Consider the following 21,256-nt stretch of genomic DNA (forward strand, 5'->3'; position numbering starts at 1 on the left):
ATATTATAGTATCGAGCAAGTATCACAAAATTTACTGAATGTAGAAGGCTATTTTCAGGATATGTGTATTAGACAATTCACAGTTACACACACCAACATGAAATCCACACATATACAAGAATACCTACCACATTATACAGAATTGCGTTTGCGGCAATTTTGGATTTTTTTACATTTATTTTCGTAATGACATCATCTGGCCAATCGGCGTAAGAACTTTCAGTCATAGCATGATAAAAATTTCTCCTTGTATAATCGCTCGTGGTGCTTGAAAAGGAAACAGCTCATCCTCCCCAAACCACATCTTACCGTCTAAAAGAAAATAATATACATGGGTAACGTAATTGTAGATATAGTTTACCTAAGAAGTGGAGAGGATGGTTTGACCAAGAAACTTTTAGGGTGGAACTGTGTTAAATAACAACCAGCTTACGACACGAGTTGTCTGCCTTAGACAGGATAAAATAAAAAGGAAAAAGAAAAAAAAAAGCGATTGGGGTAATTAATGATGAAGATTACGTCCCCTGTGTAGCCGATAGATGGCACTTGTTTCCTCATCATGTCAACTGTACGTGGTAGCTGTCTGCTTGTGCTCAGTGCATCATCCCCAGGTAACATTAATGGGGCCTTTTCGGTCTGTTACATGTAACTTTTATCGTTTACAGCGCCTTTACAAGTTTTCTCGATTTACTTTGATCTTATTCAAAATTTAAGAATTCTCTACTCATTACGCCCCTTTTTATAAATGAATTTTAATATGTTCTTATAGATTTCTGACAGAAGTATGTATATGAAATCGTAAATCAAAACATACATTGTATTTTGGGGAAGTTATATTTGACGTTTATTAAATACAGACCCTGTGGACATTGACTCAGTTCTTTTCATTGTTACGAATAGCAAATTTATCATATATCGACACCATGATCGCTGATACTGTCGCTCTGATCATGAAACGAGTTCTTGTGAATTCATTCATCGGTTTTAGTATTTTGTTTTTTAGAATATACGTACCCGACGAATCAAAAGACAAATTTATCCTTTACTGAATCAATAATAAATTTGACTTTTGACTGTCTGTGTATTTAAAATTAAAGATCCACTAGCACTTTTTTCTCCATTTTCTTAATCCAGTAAATGAAACCAGTAAAACAAAGAAAAGAAATGTGTCTTTTATCTTTTACTTGTTTCAGTCACTGAACTGCGGCCATGCTATAGCATCGCCTGAATTGGTTTAATCAAATAACTCCATTCCTGTACTTCTTTTAAAATCTAATTCTTATTCTATTGCTCCCATTTGCCGAACCTCTAAGTTACGGAAACGTAAGCAAACCAACGCGAGTTATGAAGCGATTGTGGGGGACAAACATATTCAAAATTACCTGGTCTGTCGTAGTTAATGTGGAACTTTACAGGAATGAGAGCTTCAAATCCAAGAAAGGGTGTGACCTTTGAGCGAAAAACCGAGAATTTTTACTCAAGGCACCGATAGTTAGCTCAAAAGAAAAGAAATGAACTGTTAACGCCTTGAATGCATGCATCTAAGTATCTCTTATGCAAATACAAGCTTCCTTGAATATTGTTTTGGTTCCGAAAAAATGTTGGTTTTTAAAATGTTTAATTAATAGGTTTTATTGATATATGTTTTAATATGTGAGTATATGTTTATAAGCATATGAGTATATGCATACATGTATGTATATATGTATACATGAATATATAATTCTGTGCATACGTGTGCCTATGAGTGGACATATATTTATATGTATGCATTTGCACAGGTGCATGTCAAATGGACACCTGCATACTCACTCATTGTTTTTAAAACATTGTAAAAGTATTATTTTGGAACATTGCTTGAAAAGCAATGCAGTTTCGTGACTTCAATCATAATGAAGTTTATGACGTTTATAATGATACTTGGCTGAATAGCCCGTCGTTGCTGGGCAATTTTTACTATAGAGTGTCGTATATAATTTTTTTTTTTAATTCCATGTTAGACCATACTTTCCATTACAGATCAGGACAGAATTGTGCAATTTTTCACAAAAATACTTTGTTGAGGATTTTTTGCCTTTTTAAATTATTTACATGTCTGTTCAACCATTTTGCATGACTACATTCATTAAAACATATTAAAACTTTAGAAGTTCTTACAACTTTAGTCGTCATAATGCTTTGCTTTGATTTGTTTAATAAAAATTCCTCCTCGTAATAATTTTATTTTCATTTTGTGATAGATAACTATCATGCAGAAAATGCCAGCTTCCAAATTTTGTTTTCTGATTAGGTAAAATTGGTTAAACTTTAAACCTCAGTAACATTTTTCTGGAACAAATAAATAAGAAAATCAGATTTAACATGGAAAATTATTTCAATATACTAAATTTGAAAATTTTGATGTAATTTTAAAATTTCCCATGTGACAGCAACAGGGAAGACCCTACAAAAGTAGACAGACAGACAGTTATAGGACATCACACACACACACATTACAAGTTTAAAATGGTGTATAGTATGCATAAGTATGTATGCATGTATATATATATATATGTGTATGTGTGTGTTTCTTTGTGATGGAAAAGCCACCTACCCCCACTCTCCTTAAAGTTACATATTCCTCACACCCACCTTTCGCTTCCTTGTAATTTTAAAAGTTACTTATGTGTATGTGCATGCATGTATCTATGCATTTATGAAAGTATATATGCAGCGTTGCATGTATATCCCCGAATGACAGCTGTATTAATGTTAACATCCCACTGCCACTCCGTATTTGTCTCTTACACAATGCTGTTCTCCCCTTCCTTGATATCAGCCACACTCATTATGCCACCACATTTCCCTCATGCTAACCTCTTGCATCCTCTTCACTTTATCAAATAATAGTCCCCCCCCCAACCTAGGGAGCCCACCATAGATTTATATTGACATCCAATTAGTCTATAATTGAACTGGATGTTAATTTAACATGTATGCAAAGTTTCATCAAGGTTGGTTCACTGGTGTAGGCAAGATGGTAAAAGATAGAGCACCAGATGGAAATTGCCATTTATGTATAAGATTACCACAAGAACCAGAAATGAAATCAAACCTTTTGAGTTTGACACAGCTGTTTTCACACATGACATTCACAAAGATTTCTCAACTAACGAACATAAATATGAGCATTTCTTTCAAACTTTCGTTTCATATTTCAAAAGATATTCAGACAGTGAATATTCCAAAAAAATTGAGGCTTGGTTTACTGGCTGATGACTGGAAACAAGCAACTCTGAGTATTAGAAATTGGAGCAATGTTGGAAAATGGAGTCGGAACTGCCTTATATTCAAATAAATATGATAAATGCTCATGCAGAAGAAAATCAAAATGCCCATTGACGAACCTCTGTATGAGTACAAATCTTGTATATAAATGTACTGTGCACACAAGGAGAGTGCCGTATGCTTACACTGGGCAAACAGCTGATTCATTTAAGAATCTTTATCATAACCATGTCACCAGCTTTAAGACAATCAATAAGAGACATTCAACACCTTTGCCCAGTTTTGTATGGCAACTGAAGGAGGATAAAATTAAGTACAATATAACTTGGTCCATAATAAGGTATGTGAAACCATATAATATAATTTCTAGATGCTGTCACTGCTCCAAGGAATCCTTGTCTGTTCTGTGGACTAATGAGAAGATCGTTAATAGAATTTCTGAAAGATTCTCAAGATGCCCACACACATATAAATGTATTTTTGCACAATGCAGTGGGAATTAATTTACATAACTGTTAACATAATTTATTTTAAGGTATGGATGAATTAAGTTTACTTTTAACCTCCCCATTCGTATAAACACCAAGTAGATATTTAACTCACTTTGTGATCATGAGTACACCAAACTACACGTGCATATGCTAACATTTTCGCGAATGCTTGTATGAGTGAGTATACACACACCATGCAGCTTGTGTGAGGGCATTTATACGTCCATACTTCTTAACGATTATTTTCAATACTTTCCTCACTGTATTGCATGTTTGTTTCTTTTTTGAATCTGTGATTTTATTTTTTATCGTCTATGTAAATGAAGATATTTCCTTTGCTGCATTTCTTTCTACAAAATGTGGAGATACATTGTGAAACTGTTATTTTAATGAGTTGTGTCTATTTATCTCCTGATGAGACACATCTGCACTGCTGGATGCTCTTGAACTAGTTGTTGAGTGTCCCACCCATGTGGGATCGATGCATCCTTGCGGGTGCTGCATAATTGCACCAGTGCTGATGGCATGTAAAAATCATCCAGCACACTATAAAGTGTTTGGCATTAGAAAGGGCATCCAACCATAGATACTATGCCAAAGCAAACAATTGGAGTCTGGACAGCTCTCCAGCTGGTCAGCTCCATGTCAAACTGCCCAACCCATGCCAGCATGGAAAGCATACATTAAATGATGATGACAATCATCATCATCATTGTTTAAGGTCATGACAGTTAAGTTCCTGTGACTTTTTATTGTTTTTTCTTGTATCGTTTTGTTAATTGTAGCTGCTGTTTACCGCCCCACACTTCTTTCTTTCCTCCAGCTTGCACAAGTATTATAATGTTGCTGATAGCACAATGATCCTACAAGAACAGATTGAAGCATGCAGTATATAATTTGTACGTGATATCCTGTCAGGCTATTGGGCGATCATTTTTAGGAAGTATGGTTTGACAATTTTTGAGGATGATGAGAATAGCTACAGTTGATAACCATTGAGGCAACTCTAACATGCTCTTGATACTTTGTCCATACAATTGAGATCTTGCTGATAAAAGGTGAAATTCTTCAGCCAGTAACCTGTAGTTGTGAGTTATTATTTCAGTTAGTGCAGTTTGGAGTTTAGGTTTTTGACTCCTTTATCAACAAATTGTCTCTCTAGTTTTCTTTCTGTGGTCTCCCTGATGTTGTGTGAAGTTGTTCTCTGTGTTACATTTCATAATTACAATGATCTGTGAGATACTTTTTGAAGGAATAAAATTTTATTTTTTAAATTATGTGCCCATGTTAGTTCGGATCGTCTGCTTGAATCTCTACTCCATAGTTTCAGCTCTTTGTGATATGCTAGTAATGTAATAGCTGAGGCATGTACCAAAAGGTTAATGCTTTTGAAGGTTGTTTTCATACCTCCAGACTGTTTGCTGTTTCATTTACTACCTTTCTTTCTTTCTTTCTCCAATTATGCTTTGCATTGTATAGGGAGAAGGCAGAGAGAGTAAAAGTGAGCTATAGCGAAAGATAACATAAGAGGTGCAGGATGAGTGGCAGGTAATGAGAAAAGGAACACTATAAACACATACAGTGAGAAAGACAGAATTATAGAAACATTATCCCTAACATTTTATTTTCTACTGAACTTTCTCATATCTTTCATCAATGGCCTCCTCCACCTTTTTTGTTATTATATCTACCTCTATGTGCCTCTGATCTTCATTTCTGTCATTGTATATATTCTCTCTCCCTCTCTCTCTCTCTCCCACACTTTACATCATCTCCCTATTTCTCATGTATCTACAGTGCTATTGTAATGTTCCACTCTATCTCCTCCCTTTTATATATTGCCACTTATCACTTTCTCCTCCCTGACCCACCCCTATTTTCATTTACCTTCCCCCCCTCAAACTGAGATTTACTATTGACCACACCTCCACCCTTATTCATCAATCACTGCATTCACTACTATAACCATCTCTAACCGATTGTTACTCTACCTTCATATTTTCATGAACCTGCCCACTCACCCATCTTCAATTCCTGATATCATTCTCCCTTTATTCACCCTCTTGTACCTTGAAGGTATGCCTTGACACCTCATTTCCCCCTTTTCCCTCTCCAACAGGAGTAACCAAGCAGCTCCTCTCCAGCAAATCAACTGTTCCTGTCTCTCTATCATACTTTGGCCTCTCAACACTTGGCGCAAAAAACACCTCTCTCAATACTGTACCTCCACTCAGACAAGGGTCTTGTTTTGCAAGTTACTTCATGATCTCACTAGTGAAAGTGTCACAAAAAATAGTACCCACTACATTCTGTAAAGTGGTTGGTATTAAGAAAGACATCAAGACTTAGAAGTCATTCCAAAGCAGACATTGGAGCTCAACTCAGTCCTCTAGCTCATCAGATTCTGTTGAACTATCCAATCTATGCTAGCATGATGATGATGACAATGACGATGGTATTGGCAATGATGATGACATCACTTCCATTATCATCGTTGTTGTATAAGGTATCAGCTCAGATGTGCAGGAGAGATGATTTCATTGACATTATGCTGTGTACCAGACATATCCTACCCTTGTAAGCATGGAACATTGATGGCAGTAAGAGAATAAATACAGGTATGTGTACTTTATCTGCAACTATAAATTAGTAAACGTTTTTTTTTTTTTTCTACCTGTCTCTTCAGGTGTTACAGCTCAGTCATTTGTCCAAGCATATACTTTAGCAGCAACCAATTTTACAGTCCAGCTTGCAACTCCTGAAGTAAGTGTGAATCAATATATAAGCATTTGTTTGCATTTAATATGATGAATCATCATCATCATCGTTTAGCGTCCGTTTTCCATGCTAGCATGGGTTGGAATATTCTTTCATAAAATGTTATTCTAGCATGCAAAATATAATTAAATAAACAAGTTCAATTTTATCTTGAACGTTCTTTGACACATTAAAAGGTATTTTTTTTTATAGTGTTAGTCTTAAAATATCTTGTAGTGATACAGTTTTACAATTGGGTATCTATAGTAGAATATACACTATTGAAAGTTCTTGGTTCAATTACATGTATTTCTATTTCACAAGATTTTGCATCATGCAAAAATTAGTTTAATTCTAACTTATATTCAGAAGGCATATAAGAGGATTCTATTCTCTTTACTCAAGCATTTCCTCTTTCTAGGGCAAACAGTCTGAATTTATTGATCAAGATGAACACAACCGGAGGTGGTTTAATGAATTTCGTTCAAAATCGGCATCAACTCCCATATCTCTAGAATCTGTCGATGGTAAGTATGCTAAATTATTTTCATCTTTTTTTTTAATTAATGTTACCTCATTTTATACTTAGCTTTATATAGAGACATGAAAAAATTAGTTTAGAGAAGAATGCTCTGTATTGAATAATTGCTTTTAAACATTTAAATTTTATTACTTTGCTTCCCAATCACATGGTTCCCACTGTGTGGCACCTTGGGCAAGTGTCTTCTTCTATAGCCTCAAGTCGACCAAAGTCTTGTGAGTGGATTTGGTAGACAGAAACTAAAAGAAGCTCATCATATATATATGTGTATATATATATATATGTATGTCTGTGTTTGTTATTTGTGTCTGTGTTTGTCCCCGCCACCATCACTTTACAACTGATAGTGATTCGGCAAAAGAGACCAATAGAATAAGTACTAGGCTTACAAAGAATAAGTCCTGGGGTCAATTTGTTCGACTAAAGATGGTGCTCCAGCATGGCCACAGTCAAATGACTGAAACAAATAAAAGAATAAACTATTTGTCTTGATATTTGTACAATCATGAGAATATCTTGTTTGAATTATTGTAATTAATCAATTGTCACTTGTCACTTCAAATTTTTCCAATGATAATGACAAAATTGTTGCATGACATTTAGGGAACCTCCAGATAATTGCTCATCTTGTTTGAATTAGTAGCCAAATCTCTCTTAAATCACTTTCTACTCTTTCTAGAAGAAGGAAAGATACACTGGATAATGTATTTTTAGATACCCTGTTTGGGAAAAAAGATGGCTGTATCCTCTTGATCAATGCAGATTTAGAGCAACAAAACTTTCACTCTTTATAACCTAATAATACCCATTTTGATTCTTGGTCAACAATTAAGCAGTAAAATACCTGACTGACTCTTACTTATCACTTAATTCAAATTCTAGCTGAAAGTTGATACTTAATTCTTTTGCTAATTACAATGTAATTCGCAAATAATATATAAAATGTATAGAAGATGGAGAATGTTAGTGTTTAAAGAGTTTTATATGAGCAAGGTAGATTCAAATAAAGTGAGAGAAATTTATTGGATAAATTTCTCAATATTAAGACTAAAACAACTTTCTAAATTTCAGTGTTAATCAATGATAATTGATAGAATTCAAAGATTTCAGTTGTGATGAGCATCGAAAGAAGTCATTTCTATAAATAATATATAAACTGTGGAGAAGCAAAATCTAATCCTTCTATCTTTAATCTATTTCAGCAAATCGATATGCTGCTCTTCTCATTCCACCTGCACCTGGTGCTGTTAATGATTTAGCACACAACAAAGATCTTGCTGATATCCTGAACTATTTCATCCAGGAGAAAAGTAAGTGGTCTTAATGTATATAATTTTAATAAACTCATAAAAGTATAAAGAGTTAAGTTTATTTTAAATTTTAATTTCAACTAATATCAAGTACTTAAAAAATCAATATTTGGTGTTGGTCAAAACTTAAGTACTCAAGCATGAAAGAAAACCAAATTCATGTTTATGTGTGTGTGTATGTATGTATGTATGTATGTGTGTGTGTATGTATGTATGTATGTATGTATGTATGTATGTATACATGCATGCATACATACATACATACATACATACATCTATCCATCCATCCATCCATCCATACTTTTATAAGACCCCTGGCAGTTTGCTGTGCTTGAGAAGACACATCAAGCTAAATAAAATCATGGCTTTCCTAATTTTGTGGGGTCATGGGTGCTGGTGCCACATAAAAAGCACCTGTACCAAAGCCACATAAAAGCACTCTTGTCGGTGCAGTGTGAAAGCAACCAGCACACTCTGTTAAGTGGTTGGCATCAGGAAGGGCATCCAGCTGTAGAAACCATGCCAAAACAGACATGGAGCCTGGGCAGCTTTTCAGCTGGCCAGCTCCTGTCAAACTGTCCAACCCATGCCAGCATGGTAAACATATGTTAAATGATTTTATGTCTGCTTTCCATGCTAGCATGGGTTGCAAGCTGGCCATATCCAGACCAAATATTCTGCATGCTTTATGTTCAAACTAACCAGATCAGGCCTCTCACACCTACCCTACAATGTCATTCTAAAAGTAAACAACCACATCATCAAAATCTTGAAGCTATGAGATAATGTGTGATTAATTCAAAACAATATGAATAAATAAGCAGTACATTTGACAGAGAAATTTGAATGCTAAAGATTTAATGTCAGTCTTGCAGATCTTTACAAAATATCCTTTTAATTAACAATGTTTCAAAACTTGAAACATCATTAAATCAGTAGTATTGAAGCAAAATATCCATTTTTCAGTGTTCTTTGCTATGCATGTCATGTCTCAAGCAATGTAACATATTCATTTCAAGCTAGAAATGGGAGATGTGAAGTCCATGTCTTGTTTGTCATTAACAAATAGCTACAACCAAATAGTCACAACTGTGATTTTCAAGTTTATGTACATGTACTTATATTTCTTTAATTTTTATGTTATTGTAGAACCAATCTGTGCCATTGGTATGGGTGTTGCAGGACTTTGTCCTGCAACACTGAAAACCAAATCTAACAACAGCTACTGGAATTTTCAAGATTACAGCATGACTGGCGTAAGAAATAACAAATTGTTCTTATTTTCACTTAATTTAATGGGCATCACATAATTAGATTTCATATTTTGTGTTTAAGTTCAATTGCAATTTTGGTTTCCTAGTAACTCTTTGAGTTGTAGTGATATATTTGTTTTTAGAGTTTGATTTCATGTTGTAAATTATAAAAACTGAATATAAATATTAATGAATCACTGCTAAGTATATAATTCACTCAAACTCCGATAAAAAAAAAAGAACATTTGTGATTGCTAGCGCTTTTTCTCCATTCTTCAGATGCACAATATTTGTCTCTGATCACCTTGAAATAAATCCCACACCCATTTTATGTTTGGTAACTGGAATAAAGAAAGACATCATGCTATAGACACTTGTTTTCACAACTGATATCCATTGACAAAACCATCATCTACCTCTTCTTATATTTGAAAATTATGAGTGTTTAAAAAAATCATCTATTATTTAAAAGTGGTAAAAATGGAATTCCTATTTAGGCACTTAATAGTTCTTGTTAATATTTATAACCTATTTAGATGGAGACTTGATATAAATATCAACTTTATGAGACATGGATTTTGAAAAGGAGTTTATTGCCCATTTTATAATGCAATGTTGATTTTCACAGATTCAAAACTATAATATATTGTTCTTATTTTGATCTGGAAGTTAATCAGCCATATTTGAGCTCATAATTTTAATACTTTATTTTTAACTTACTTCATTCATTTATTTTCTGTCTAAGAAGACAGGTTTGTTTTCAGAGCTCGTTCTGGTCCTCTTTATGATTTTAAAAGTTCGTTCTTGTGACAAATAGAGGAACAGGTAAAAGCATTGGTAAGACATGTGACAATTGTTGCTAACCCCTGTGGAAAATCCAACTGGAAGTTGATGATTTTAGGTAGGCTACTCATAATCCTGAGCTCACTGATGATGGGTGTCCATCAGACACTGAAGAAGAAAGAGATACAGAACTTTGTATCACCTGAATGGGCAATGTCTCAAGGTTTTAAAAATATAGTTGTTTAACTCTAGTGAGAAATCTTCCTTAATAGTTAGGAAAGCTTCCACATTTGCATGTTTTTGATATGAAAATTTTGTATTTTGATTAAATTATTTTTACTCTTTTACAGCCTTCTGTGTTAGAGCTTGCTCGTAATGCTGATTTTGCAAATTTACCCATTGTACCTGAAGATTTCATTAAAGACAATGGTGCCAGTTACAGCAGTAGGTATTTATGTCAGATTATCTAAACACAAGCAAACTAACAAGGTTTTACATTAGTGTAAAAACTGAGATTCACAGGAGAAGGGGAAAGAGTGTTTTATGATACTTTGTATATTCTCTGGAACATTAGCAACATTGTGAAACTGTTTTGAGAATCAAAGCTCCATCTATTGCACCATGCCACATTTTATCAACAATTGCTCTAATTAAAATAGTGTTGGACGTGGTCCTTGAATGTGGAACATTTGTGACAGCTATAAAGAAATAAAAGGAGTGTGTTCTACTGGATGTGCAATATTAGTGGGCATAAATGATAGAGCACAAATGAGCTGATGAGTGAAAAGCTGGAGAGAGAAGATAGTGCTGGTATGGGTATGTGATGTGTATGGAGGATGTCAGATATATAAAGAATTGCTGAGTGCTTGATGTGGTTGAAACCTGCAGAAGAAGGAAATCTAGGAAGACATGAATTTTATGAAGAAGTTGACAAGTAGCAAGATACAGTTGCTAACCCCTGTGGAAAATCCAACTGGAAGTTGATGATTTTAGGTAGGCTACTCATAATCCTATTCAACTCATAATTCCTTTTCAACAAGTGTGGTATCAAATCTGCATGTTGAGCGCCCTTACCATCACCCTTTGTTACTGATAGCCATCATTCTCTTCTTTCTGTGATTCCTCATTGATAGCTACTGCTCTTGTTTACCTTTACCCATCCACTAATGCAAGCATAGGAAAATGGTCATTATGGTACTGGTAATGGAAATTAAGATGCATGTTATATCTACATTGTATCTTTCACTTATGATATCCCTGTTAAGTTCCATCTGCTATATTTATCAATATTTTATCTATCACTCACCATTTCTCTTATTCACTGTACACTGTCTACCTATCAAGGAATAGGCATTTGATCTATCCATATATGTACAATTCCTCTGACATCATCATTTATCCCTCCATCTCTCTTCAACCATCATCCTCTATCACTCTACTATGCTTCTATCAAGATTCCTATTCAACAAGAGTGGTATCAAATCTATGCATGTTGAGCACCCTTACCATCACCCTTTGTTACTGATAGCCATTATTCTCTTCTTTCTGTGATTCCTCATTGATAGCTACTGCTCTTGTTTACCTTTACCCATCTCTATTGTTTTTCATCACTCTCCCTCTCTCACCATCATTCGTCTTTATCCAATTATGCTGCTCATGCTATTTTCTACTCTGTCTCCTTGCCAACATGTAGCTATCATTGTCTCTCCCCCATTATTCCATCTCTCCCCACCAAAAAACATCCTTTCACTCTTCTCACTCTGTTTCCTCATCACATTCACAGTCATAATTTCTCTGCTATGATCCTTATAGTCATCATTCTCTCTTTTAACCATCCTCTTGGTCGCATTGCTTTAAAAGAATAGAGACAATGTAGGGAGGATTATTTTGTCTTGCAGGATCAAGAGAGCCTCTCAGTCTGTAGTACTGGTGCTACAATACAATGCACCGAGTACATTATGTATGGTTAGTGTTTGAAAGGATATCTAACCATTGTGACCTTCAACCCATTATGGGAGTAGTAACTCTATGATATGGCTTTGACCATGACAACCCATCCAACAAATGGAAAACAATTATTAAATGATGATGTTGATAAAAATGTATGGTTTCTTATAACATTTTTTTTTCATCTGAGATAACAGAAACGTTTTATACAAAGAAAATAATCTAAATTTATTCAACTAAAATTTCATGTCAGTTTATACAACTGAATGTTCTCTCTTCAGATTATTTTGACTTTTAGCTCTAGATTCACATGACTACTGGTTACAAAATATATATTTTGAAAATATAGTTTGAAAACATTTTTATGGTATTGCTTACATCACAAAACAACAATTGATATAATCTTTATAACGATTAAAGAACTGAAACTAGTTTTGCCAAATTTCATTAATTTCTTATTTCTGTTGGAAGATCATTTGCACTGATCAAGTTAACTTATCGTCTATGTTGTATCCACCAAAAGAAGCTTCAATCATGTACAAAGGTTGCTACATGTACTTAATAAATGTATAGCACAGTGTGTATGGAGCAAAGTGAAGTATGGCACTCAGTTGGCTACTCTTTGTCAAAGTTTTAATTTAGAAGTACAACGCAATAAGTTCCCGAACTACTTTTGTAGTGCACCAACACATGGCAACACATGGTTGCGTGCACAATGAGAGCTAGCAGTGACCTCTATGAGGCAGTATGCTGAGTGACATTGCTGTGGTTACTTCACAAGTTGTGAAATTTGTATTTTATGATCACATGTATGCTGTAGTCTGCAATTTTCTCATGAACAGGAATAAAGAGCCAATGTGAAATTTTGTGTTAAACTTGGGAAATCTGCTACAGAGACATTGAGCATGCTTTGGCAAGCTTATGGTGATGAAGCAATGAATTGTACACAATGTTTCAAGTGGCACATGTGTTTCAAAAGCAGGAGAATGTCCCTGGAAATGTGGTATTGTTCATCAAGAATTTGTCCCCCAGGGCCAAACCATCAATCAAGAGTTCTACTGTGATGTTTTGAAGCGTTTGAGGGAGGATATTCAACGAAAGTAGCCAGATCTGTGGAGTTGTGAAGAATTGGATTCTTCATGATGACAATGCACCTTGCCAGCAAGCTCTCCTCACTCATGAGTTTCTTGCTAAAAACAGAATGGGATCACATGATGTTATGATGTCTCTTTGCTAACCAGAGCTACTAAGCAAAACTAACCTTTTCTACCTATTTGCTGAATATTGGAGAATCAGTTAGCTCAATAGAAAAATATTCATATGATTAAGTTCTTTTGGTCATTAAGTCTTAAAAATAATTTTCTTCTGTGACTCGGAGAATAAAAGACATGTTTAGATTATTTTCTTTGGAAATCTAAAAATCATTGCAATTGTTCTATTAACTCTTTTAAATCTTTTTTTTCAGGCAGTGAGTGTGATGCTATACACATCATTGTTGACCGACATCTTGTTACTGGGCAGAATGTCCAGTCAACCCTTATAGCAGTTCAGAACCTGATCTTACTATGTAACCAGAAGTAATTTATATCTCATTTCTCAAAGAATCAACCAAAATCATGAAACTCCTCTGATTCCATATGGACTATCTTTTCATCATTATGTTTTCCATACAAAATTATAATTACTGGAAACCAAAAGTATGTTTTAAAAAATATTAATGCTGTTTTCACAATACAGCCATGTATATGAGTTTATTTTTGAAGACATAAAATATCTTAATTATAATTGTTACTTTTTTTTTGTGACGAAAGAACAAATTTCAGTGTTTGTTTTCAGCTTTGCAACTTTTTTTTTTTTTCAATGAAAGGTAGAGCCTGATGAGGAGCTCTCAATACGTATGCATCATAGTCTTTCCTTCACTGTGAGAGAGAAACCTTTTATTGTCAACAGAGGTATTTGAACTTTTTCCATCTCTTCCTTACTCTGGTTTCTATAATTCTGAAATATCCACTTCTATATCTGATTAGATCTCCAAGATAACAGAAGCTCTCAACTACTGGGCAACTGAGAAATTTCATTCTCCTTGTTTGTTGCCACTGTTACATATGAAATCTTTCTCTATAAGACTGATTGATATCCCACTACACTTTTTGTGTATTCAATATTTGCATTAGCTAAGGCAGCAAGCTGGCAGAAACGTTAGCATGCCAGGCAAAATGCTTAACAGTATTTCATCTGTCTTTACGTTCTGAGTTCAAATTTGCCAAGGTCAGCTTTTCCTTTCAGGGTCAATAAATTAAGTACCAGTTGCATAGAGTAGAAAAGAATATTTGCATTAGCTACTAAATATAGATTCCCTAACTCATTTTTGGCATAACCACTTAGATAGCAGTACTCTTCTTTTCTATTTTCTGCTAACTAAAATTTTTGCCTTTGATAAATTTATCTCTAGACCTCTCAGTCCTTGCTTCCACATTAAGAACTTTCCCTCTAATTCGTCTTATCTAGCTATGAGAACTAGATCATCAGCATACAGTGGGTCCTACGGGCATAATTAACAGGAAGACACTAAGATTTAAGCCTTGATAAACACAACTACTTCCCTTACAAATTACTTACTAAACTTGCTAGCTCTTACTAATAGCACCCTTAAACATGGCTTGCATGGTTCTCACAAGCCATTCCTCTACCTCAACTTTACCAAACTCCTCTTACTGAATAAGACCCTCAAACTCACATTCTTTCTAGAGATGATTTCTATCAGTATTGGCCTCTTTAAAGAAAAAAATGCTTTCTTTGATAGTAAAAGTTTCCAAATGTAGTAAATAAAGTGTAACTGTAAAGAGTTCAATATAATCAAACGTATTACTATCATAAGCAATATAATTGAGAATTAAATGTTTAAGAAACTTGTTTTAAATTGTAAAAAAAGAAAAACTATGATTTCTTAGATTCATACATAGTCACATATTTGTAGAGGGTGTAGTTTATTCAATTAGGATCACAAACAGACAAATGTATTGGGTACCAGATATAAACTCTATGTAGTCATTTAATCTATTAGAAATAGCAACAAAATCTCCTTCAAATCACACCCTACTGTCTTTTTAAAGAAAAAAAAAACAGGATAATCTAGTCTGAGGCATGTTTCTAAAAGGACCAGTTAGTCATACCTTTGATTGTAGGTCTGTTCAGTCAAGATGTGGGACTAAAAACAACAATTAGTTGAGAAGTAAATAGTTGATATCTTACCACTGTTATTACATGTGTCCTTGGCCAAGATATTTGACTCTTACACAAATACCGGTATGTCAAATACTATACAACAAAGGTTTTTTGACTTATCAAAACTATTTCTGCCTTTGGAGGATATATTATAATTACCAAATGACAGTTATGACCAGCTCCACTTGAGAAGTGGGGATAAACTCAAGTTTCAAGGACTCTTCAAAACGAACATGCCATTAAGAACAAAAAAAAAGCATATTGTCTGGAGAAAAGAGGGTAGTTGTGGACACATTTTCTGTCTCTGGTGCTGTGTAAAAGCACCCAGCCATAGGAAGTATGTCACAACAATTGGAGTTTGGACAGTTCCATGTCAAACCATCTAACCCATGCCAGCATAGAAAACAGACATTAAATGATGATGATGACTTTATTTAAATACATGCTCCTGACCACTTAGCTCATTTTTGTTTAAATCATGCAAATCACCAAGGTCATGATTACTGTTTGCTACAAGTCTAAGTACCATGGCTGCTGGAAATAAGATCAGATGACTGTTATGCTGTTAAAGGCTCTTGTATCAGAGACTTGTACATGACTGTGTGCTTATCTCCGGACAAGAAGCTTGTCCTTTTCCTTAATGGTATGTCAGTTTAGGAAATATCTTGAGATTATCTCCTCTTTTCAAATGGAGTTGGTCATAATTGCCATTTTGTATTTATGATACATTCTCTAGAGGTGGAGATAATTTTAAGATATCAAGAATTTTTGTTGTATGGTATTTTAAATATTTCTATTTGTCTATGTATTCAAACACATGCACCTTGTCACTTTAGTTATTTCTCTTAAATGGTTTGCTGAAAATAGGTACTATATTGTAGGAGCAACTCACTGTTGTAAGTAGTGATAGCACTATAAATGAGTGTTTCATTAGTTTGTGGTAGTGAATTTAATTCCTCTTCTATGTATAGCTTGAGAAATTGCTTCCACCAGGCTGGTTTTCCCCCAAGATACACTACATTAAGACAGTTTTCAATGAAGTCCATGTAGTTATTATATAGTCATTTAAACTTATCTACATTAATGTTCATTTTTCTTGAAATAACACCATGATTTCTCAATGAATCTTTACCAAAATTTGCAGACATACCAGTTCATTCCAGAATAATGCATGAAGGAAAAACTGAAATTAAAGGTCTCTCTGAGGGCAATATCTGTACATTTTGTAATATACATACTCAGCAAGACAGACTCATACAAACAATAATATATATATCTTTGAGTTCAACAAACTATCACTTTTGCACAAGGTGCTGTACAGTGGGACTGAACTCAAAATGAAAATAATTTCTGCACGATTATTAACTTTAGTTTAGAAATAAAATTTTCAAGTTTAATACTTTGTATACATCCAAGAATAAGATACCTAATAATTAAAATATTTTCATCTTTTAAAATGAGGTGAATAGTTCAAAGAAATCTTTGAGTTTTTTTTTAATATTATTAGGTATGTCTTTTTTTTTTCTGCATCAATAGAGTATAATGATGTTTTTCAAACCTTGTATGTATCATGTTGAAAGAATGTTACAGTATCTGATTGCTGTAGTATTTCAACATACCTCAGTGGAATATAATAAATCTCCCAAATTATTTCAAGTAATTTCAACAGAACAAAAAGCACCCACCCACACACACACACACACACAAATATGCATTTATGCAATAAAAAAAAGAAAAACAAAACATTTGATTCAGTCTTTATTGATTTTTTTTTTATTCATTTGCTAAATTTGCAACTGGAAGAAAAAAGCTCAATTGAAATGACAATTTTCAATTAACAATTCAAGATGTCTGTACATATAATTTGTAAATTTGAAACAATATATGACAATATATTTTTTAATAAAAATATATTGGGCTGTAGTTAACTTATGTCATAATGATCATATACAAAATATAATGAAAACAAATTATTATTCATTAGAGAACTGCTGTTTGTAAAATCCTAATGTACAGAGTGGGGGTAATAGTATTAAGATCAGTTGTTACATAAATCAAAGTTGTTCAATCTTTATGGAAAGAAACAATAACATAACTTAGTACATACTAAAAATAAAGTGAAATATAATTAAGGCATCTGAGAAGGTTAAGTTTATTTAATGGGTTCATTTTTACCTCTAAGTAAGCAAGCTAATGAGTATAAAACTTCAGATTAAAATCTATATTTCCAATTCAAATATGAAACTCAATTTCATGATTTAAAAAATATAGAGATTTTCTTTTCATACTAAAACTCCTAATTATAAATTACTTTACCTGCTGGGAAATTTTGTGTGTGCATGTTTGTGTGCGTAACTAACATAACCTTTTGAGAAGGCTAAATAAAATATTTAAGTACCTACAATTTCTAAAACAAGTCTTCATGAATTAAACAAATCTGAGAAAATAACATAAATGAAAGAAAAAAAAACAATTGGAATGTTAGTAAGCAAGACACACACACACAATACAATAGACCCAAATATCAACCTTTTTTTTGTTTTTTTTATTCTTAAACATTGAATACAAGTCATAAAAACACAAATGAAGCAATTGTTTGTGACATACAAATCTATAAAAAGAAACAATGATATCACTGTTTCTGATATAACAAAACAGGATAAGACATCAGCAGAATAAGCATCCAATTTAATACTAACATAAATTGGAATAAAATGAAATGCATCTCAGGTCAGTTACTGGAATATAGTATTCAATATATTTCCTGTCTATTTGAAAACCAATTTTTATTCCTTTTATTTTTATATAACTTTTTATTATTATTCTCAAAATTCAAATCAATCAGGAAAATATTCTAATGTCAATAAGCTTTTGATTTTACTCCTTTTTTCCTAGCAAAACAATACTAATGCTAAACTCATTTAGATGAATCAGCGGCTTCAAAAACTGTATGAAATACAGTTTATATGTCGACACTGAAATACCATAACCTACATATAAAATTCATTATTGTTAAACTTCTCTGTTCATATATGGTAAATATATACAGCAACATTCTGAAAGATGTATATAAAAACACCAATTCAATCAGAGAAGCTTTGTGGTGTGGTAATACCATATTGTTAAAGTTGAGCAATGTAAAATACATATTTAACATGAGAGATCAAGTTAATGGGGGTGAAGGGACAATGCTGAACAGAAAACCAAATTTTTCTAAAAGAAAACTAGAACCTTATATGAAGTTTACTTAATTAAAAGTTTATTCATAAATGGAAAAAAATTTAACAATATATAAGATAAATGTCAACTGACTCAATAAATATATATTGTCCTTAACAAAAATGAAACTTAACTAAATTTTATATACAAATTCCAAGCTATAGCAAACATTAAATATTCTTAGGGTGAACAAAAATGCAATTCAAATGTCATTAATTTCATTATATATTTTAATCCATAATCCAAGTGCTACCTACATATATACATACATACATATATATATATATATATATATATGAGAGGTTCAGATTATTGTAAAACCATCCGCAACTATTCAATTGAGCAGTATAACACAAACACCAGAATCAATGCTTGTTGTCCTTACAGTAAAATGTCACATGTAGACAAATTTAAAATAATGCACCTACAAGACATCATGTTGCATCATTGTTTTCTTGGGGTTTTTTTGTGGTGGTGGGGAGGGGATTTAACAAACTGATAAAAACAAAGGAAAACATGAATAAGCAAAGGAAAAAGAATATCACTCAAACAATGATATAAGTGTATATCTGCATATGTGTGTGTATGAGGAAAGAGGTGTATACACACATAGATTTCAACAAAACAGTTTCTGAAGAATCAAAAAAAAAAAAATTAAGGTGAAATTGTCCAGCCCTAGACAACCATTTTAATGACTTGCTCCAGAAAAGTAAAGGATGATATAGGGAACCTGACTGCAGTCGAGTGGGGAGGTTGCTGCAAAAGAAATAGAAAAAGATTGTTAACATTGATTTTTATGTCTAACTGGAAATGTATATAAATGTACAAATGAGTAAATTTAACCTTTCTACAAGCAATCCACACCATGCCAGCAAGGGAAAATAGACAAAAATAATAGCATTCAATTCATCAAATAGAGTTTATTTCGTTGATTCAAAGATGACATCTTTAATCAAAGTTCTTGCTACATGAAAGCCTTCAGGCAACAAAATTATTAGGCCAGTGTCTTCTACTATAGCCCACACCCAGCCACTGCTATGGGAATGAATTTGGTAGATGGAAACTATAACAAAGCACATTGTTTGTGTGCGTGTGCAAGAGTTCGTGTATACATACATATGTTAATGTTTGTTTTTATGTAAAGTTATAAATGAAAGTTATTTAACACTAAACCGAAAGATTACTCAATACATTTTAATTGAGTATATTTTTATCAACTTTTACAAGAAGTTGACGGTGATTTAAAAGTTTCAGTTTGTTTGCCTTCACCAGACTCTGATCTACTTGGATTTTTTTGACTTTATAGTCTTAGGCAAGCAGAAGCAGTTGTGAAGGAACAAAAAAGCAGCATGCTTAAAACTATGTAAAGCCAAAAAGAACTTAAAATTATCACAGTCAACCTCTTCATGGTTAAAGTTCATGTGTGTGTGTGTGTGTGTGTGTGTGTGTATTTATTTATATATATATATATATATATATATATATATGTGTGTGTGTGATCATCATCGTCGTCATTTAACATCCACTTTCCATGCTGGCATGGATTGGATGGTTTGAGTGAGGGCTGCACCAGGCTCCAATCTGGTCTGGCAAAGTTTCTACAGCTGGATGTCCTTCCTAATGCCAACCACTTCAAGAATGTAGCGGGTGCTTTTTACATGCCACCAGCGCGAAGGCCAGTCAGGTGGTACCAGCATCAACCACACTCAAATGGTGCTTTTTACGTGCCACCGGCACAGGAGCCAGTCAGGTGACACTGGCAACAATCACACACGAATGGTACTTTTTACGTGCCACCGGCATGTGAGCCAGTCAGGCAGCACTAGCAACAATCACACTCAAATGGTGCTTTTAACGTGCCACTAGCACAGGTACCAATCAGGCAGTACTGTCATCGGCCACGACAACGATTTCACTTGCCTCAACAGGTCTCTGCAAGTGCAGTTTATTGCCCAATGATTGAAGGGTACTCTTAAATGGACTGGTTATTCAGCACTGGCATAGCCACAGTTATGGTCTCACTTGGCTTGTCAGGTCTTCTCAAGCACAGTATATTTCCAAAGGTCTCAGTCAATTGTCATTACCTCAATGAGGCCCAATGTTCGAAGGTCGTGCTTCACCACCTCATCCCAGGTCTCCCTGGGCCTACATCTTCCACAGGTTCCCTCTACTGCTTGGGTGTGACACTTTTCCACACAGCTGTCCTCATCCATTCGCAACACATGACCATACTAGCATAGTTGTCTCTCTTGCACACTACACCTGATGCTTCTTGTCCAACTTTTCTCTCAGGGGCACTTACACTCTGTCGTGTATGCACACTGACATTACATATCCAGCAGAGCATACTGCCTTCATTCCTTGCAAGCGCATGTCCTTTGCAGTCACAACCCATGTTTCACTACCATGTAGCACTGCTGATCACACACATGCATCATACAGTCTACCTTTTACACTGAGCAA

At 33.9% G+C, this 21,256-nt stretch overlaps 2 protein-coding genes across 5 annotated transcripts in view; one reads left to right on the forward strand and one right to left on the reverse strand.

Annotated features, from left to right (window-relative positions):
- The first annotated feature begins 278 nt into the window (after positions 1-278).
- On the forward strand, positions 279-14,134 carry LOC115211844 (glutamine amidotransferase-like class 1 domain-containing protein 1). 2 transcript variants are annotated; one of them, XM_029780564.2, is made up of 7 exons: positions 279-611; positions 6,445-6,521; positions 6,937-7,042; positions 8,259-8,366; positions 9,516-9,622; positions 10,753-10,850; positions 13,815-14,134. In XM_029780564.2, the coding sequence occupies exons 1-7, from the start codon at positions 560-562 to the stop codon at positions 13,819-13,821; spliced, it is 555 nt and encodes a 184-aa protein (XP_029636424.1). In that variant the 5' UTR covers positions 279-559; the 3' UTR covers positions 13,822-14,134. The 2 variants fall into 2 exon arrangements, with proteins under 2 accessions (XP_029636424.1, XP_029636423.1); XM_029780563.2 differs by having other exon boundaries at positions 291-611; positions 10,753-10,846.
- A 3,956-nt stretch (positions 14,135-18,090) lies between these two features.
- LOC115211595 (nucleobindin-2) overlaps positions 18,091-21,256 on the reverse strand; it is a 59,465-nt gene continuing 56,299 nt past the window's right edge. For all 3 annotated transcript variants that reach the window (XM_029780167.2, XM_036503338.1, XM_029780166.2), the window contains one exon: positions 18,091-19,549. The gene's annotated coding sequence lies outside the window, so the exon portion shown is untranslated. The remainder of the gene's footprint in view (positions 19,550-21,256) is intronic.

Source organism: Octopus sinensis, linkage group LG5 (genome assembly GCF_006345805.1).
Source record: "Octopus sinensis linkage group LG5, ASM634580v1, whole genome shotgun sequence".
Taxonomy (NCBI): Eukaryota; Metazoa; Mollusca; class Cephalopoda; order Octopoda; family Octopodidae; genus Octopus; species Octopus sinensis.

Coding starts and splice junctions, on each gene's coding strand:
- LOC115211844 (XM_029780563.2), top strand. CDS start 560: ATGTCAACTGTACGTGGTAGCTGTCTGCTTGTGCTCAGTGCATCATCC. Junction 8,367..9,515: donor CTATTTCATCCAGGAGAAAA/GTAAGTGGTCTT, acceptor ATGTTATTGTAG/AACCAATCTGTGCCATTGGT. Junction 9,623..10,752: donor AAGATTACAGCATGACTGGC/GTAAGAAATAAC, acceptor ACTCTTTTACAG/CCTTCTGTGTTAGAGCTTGC.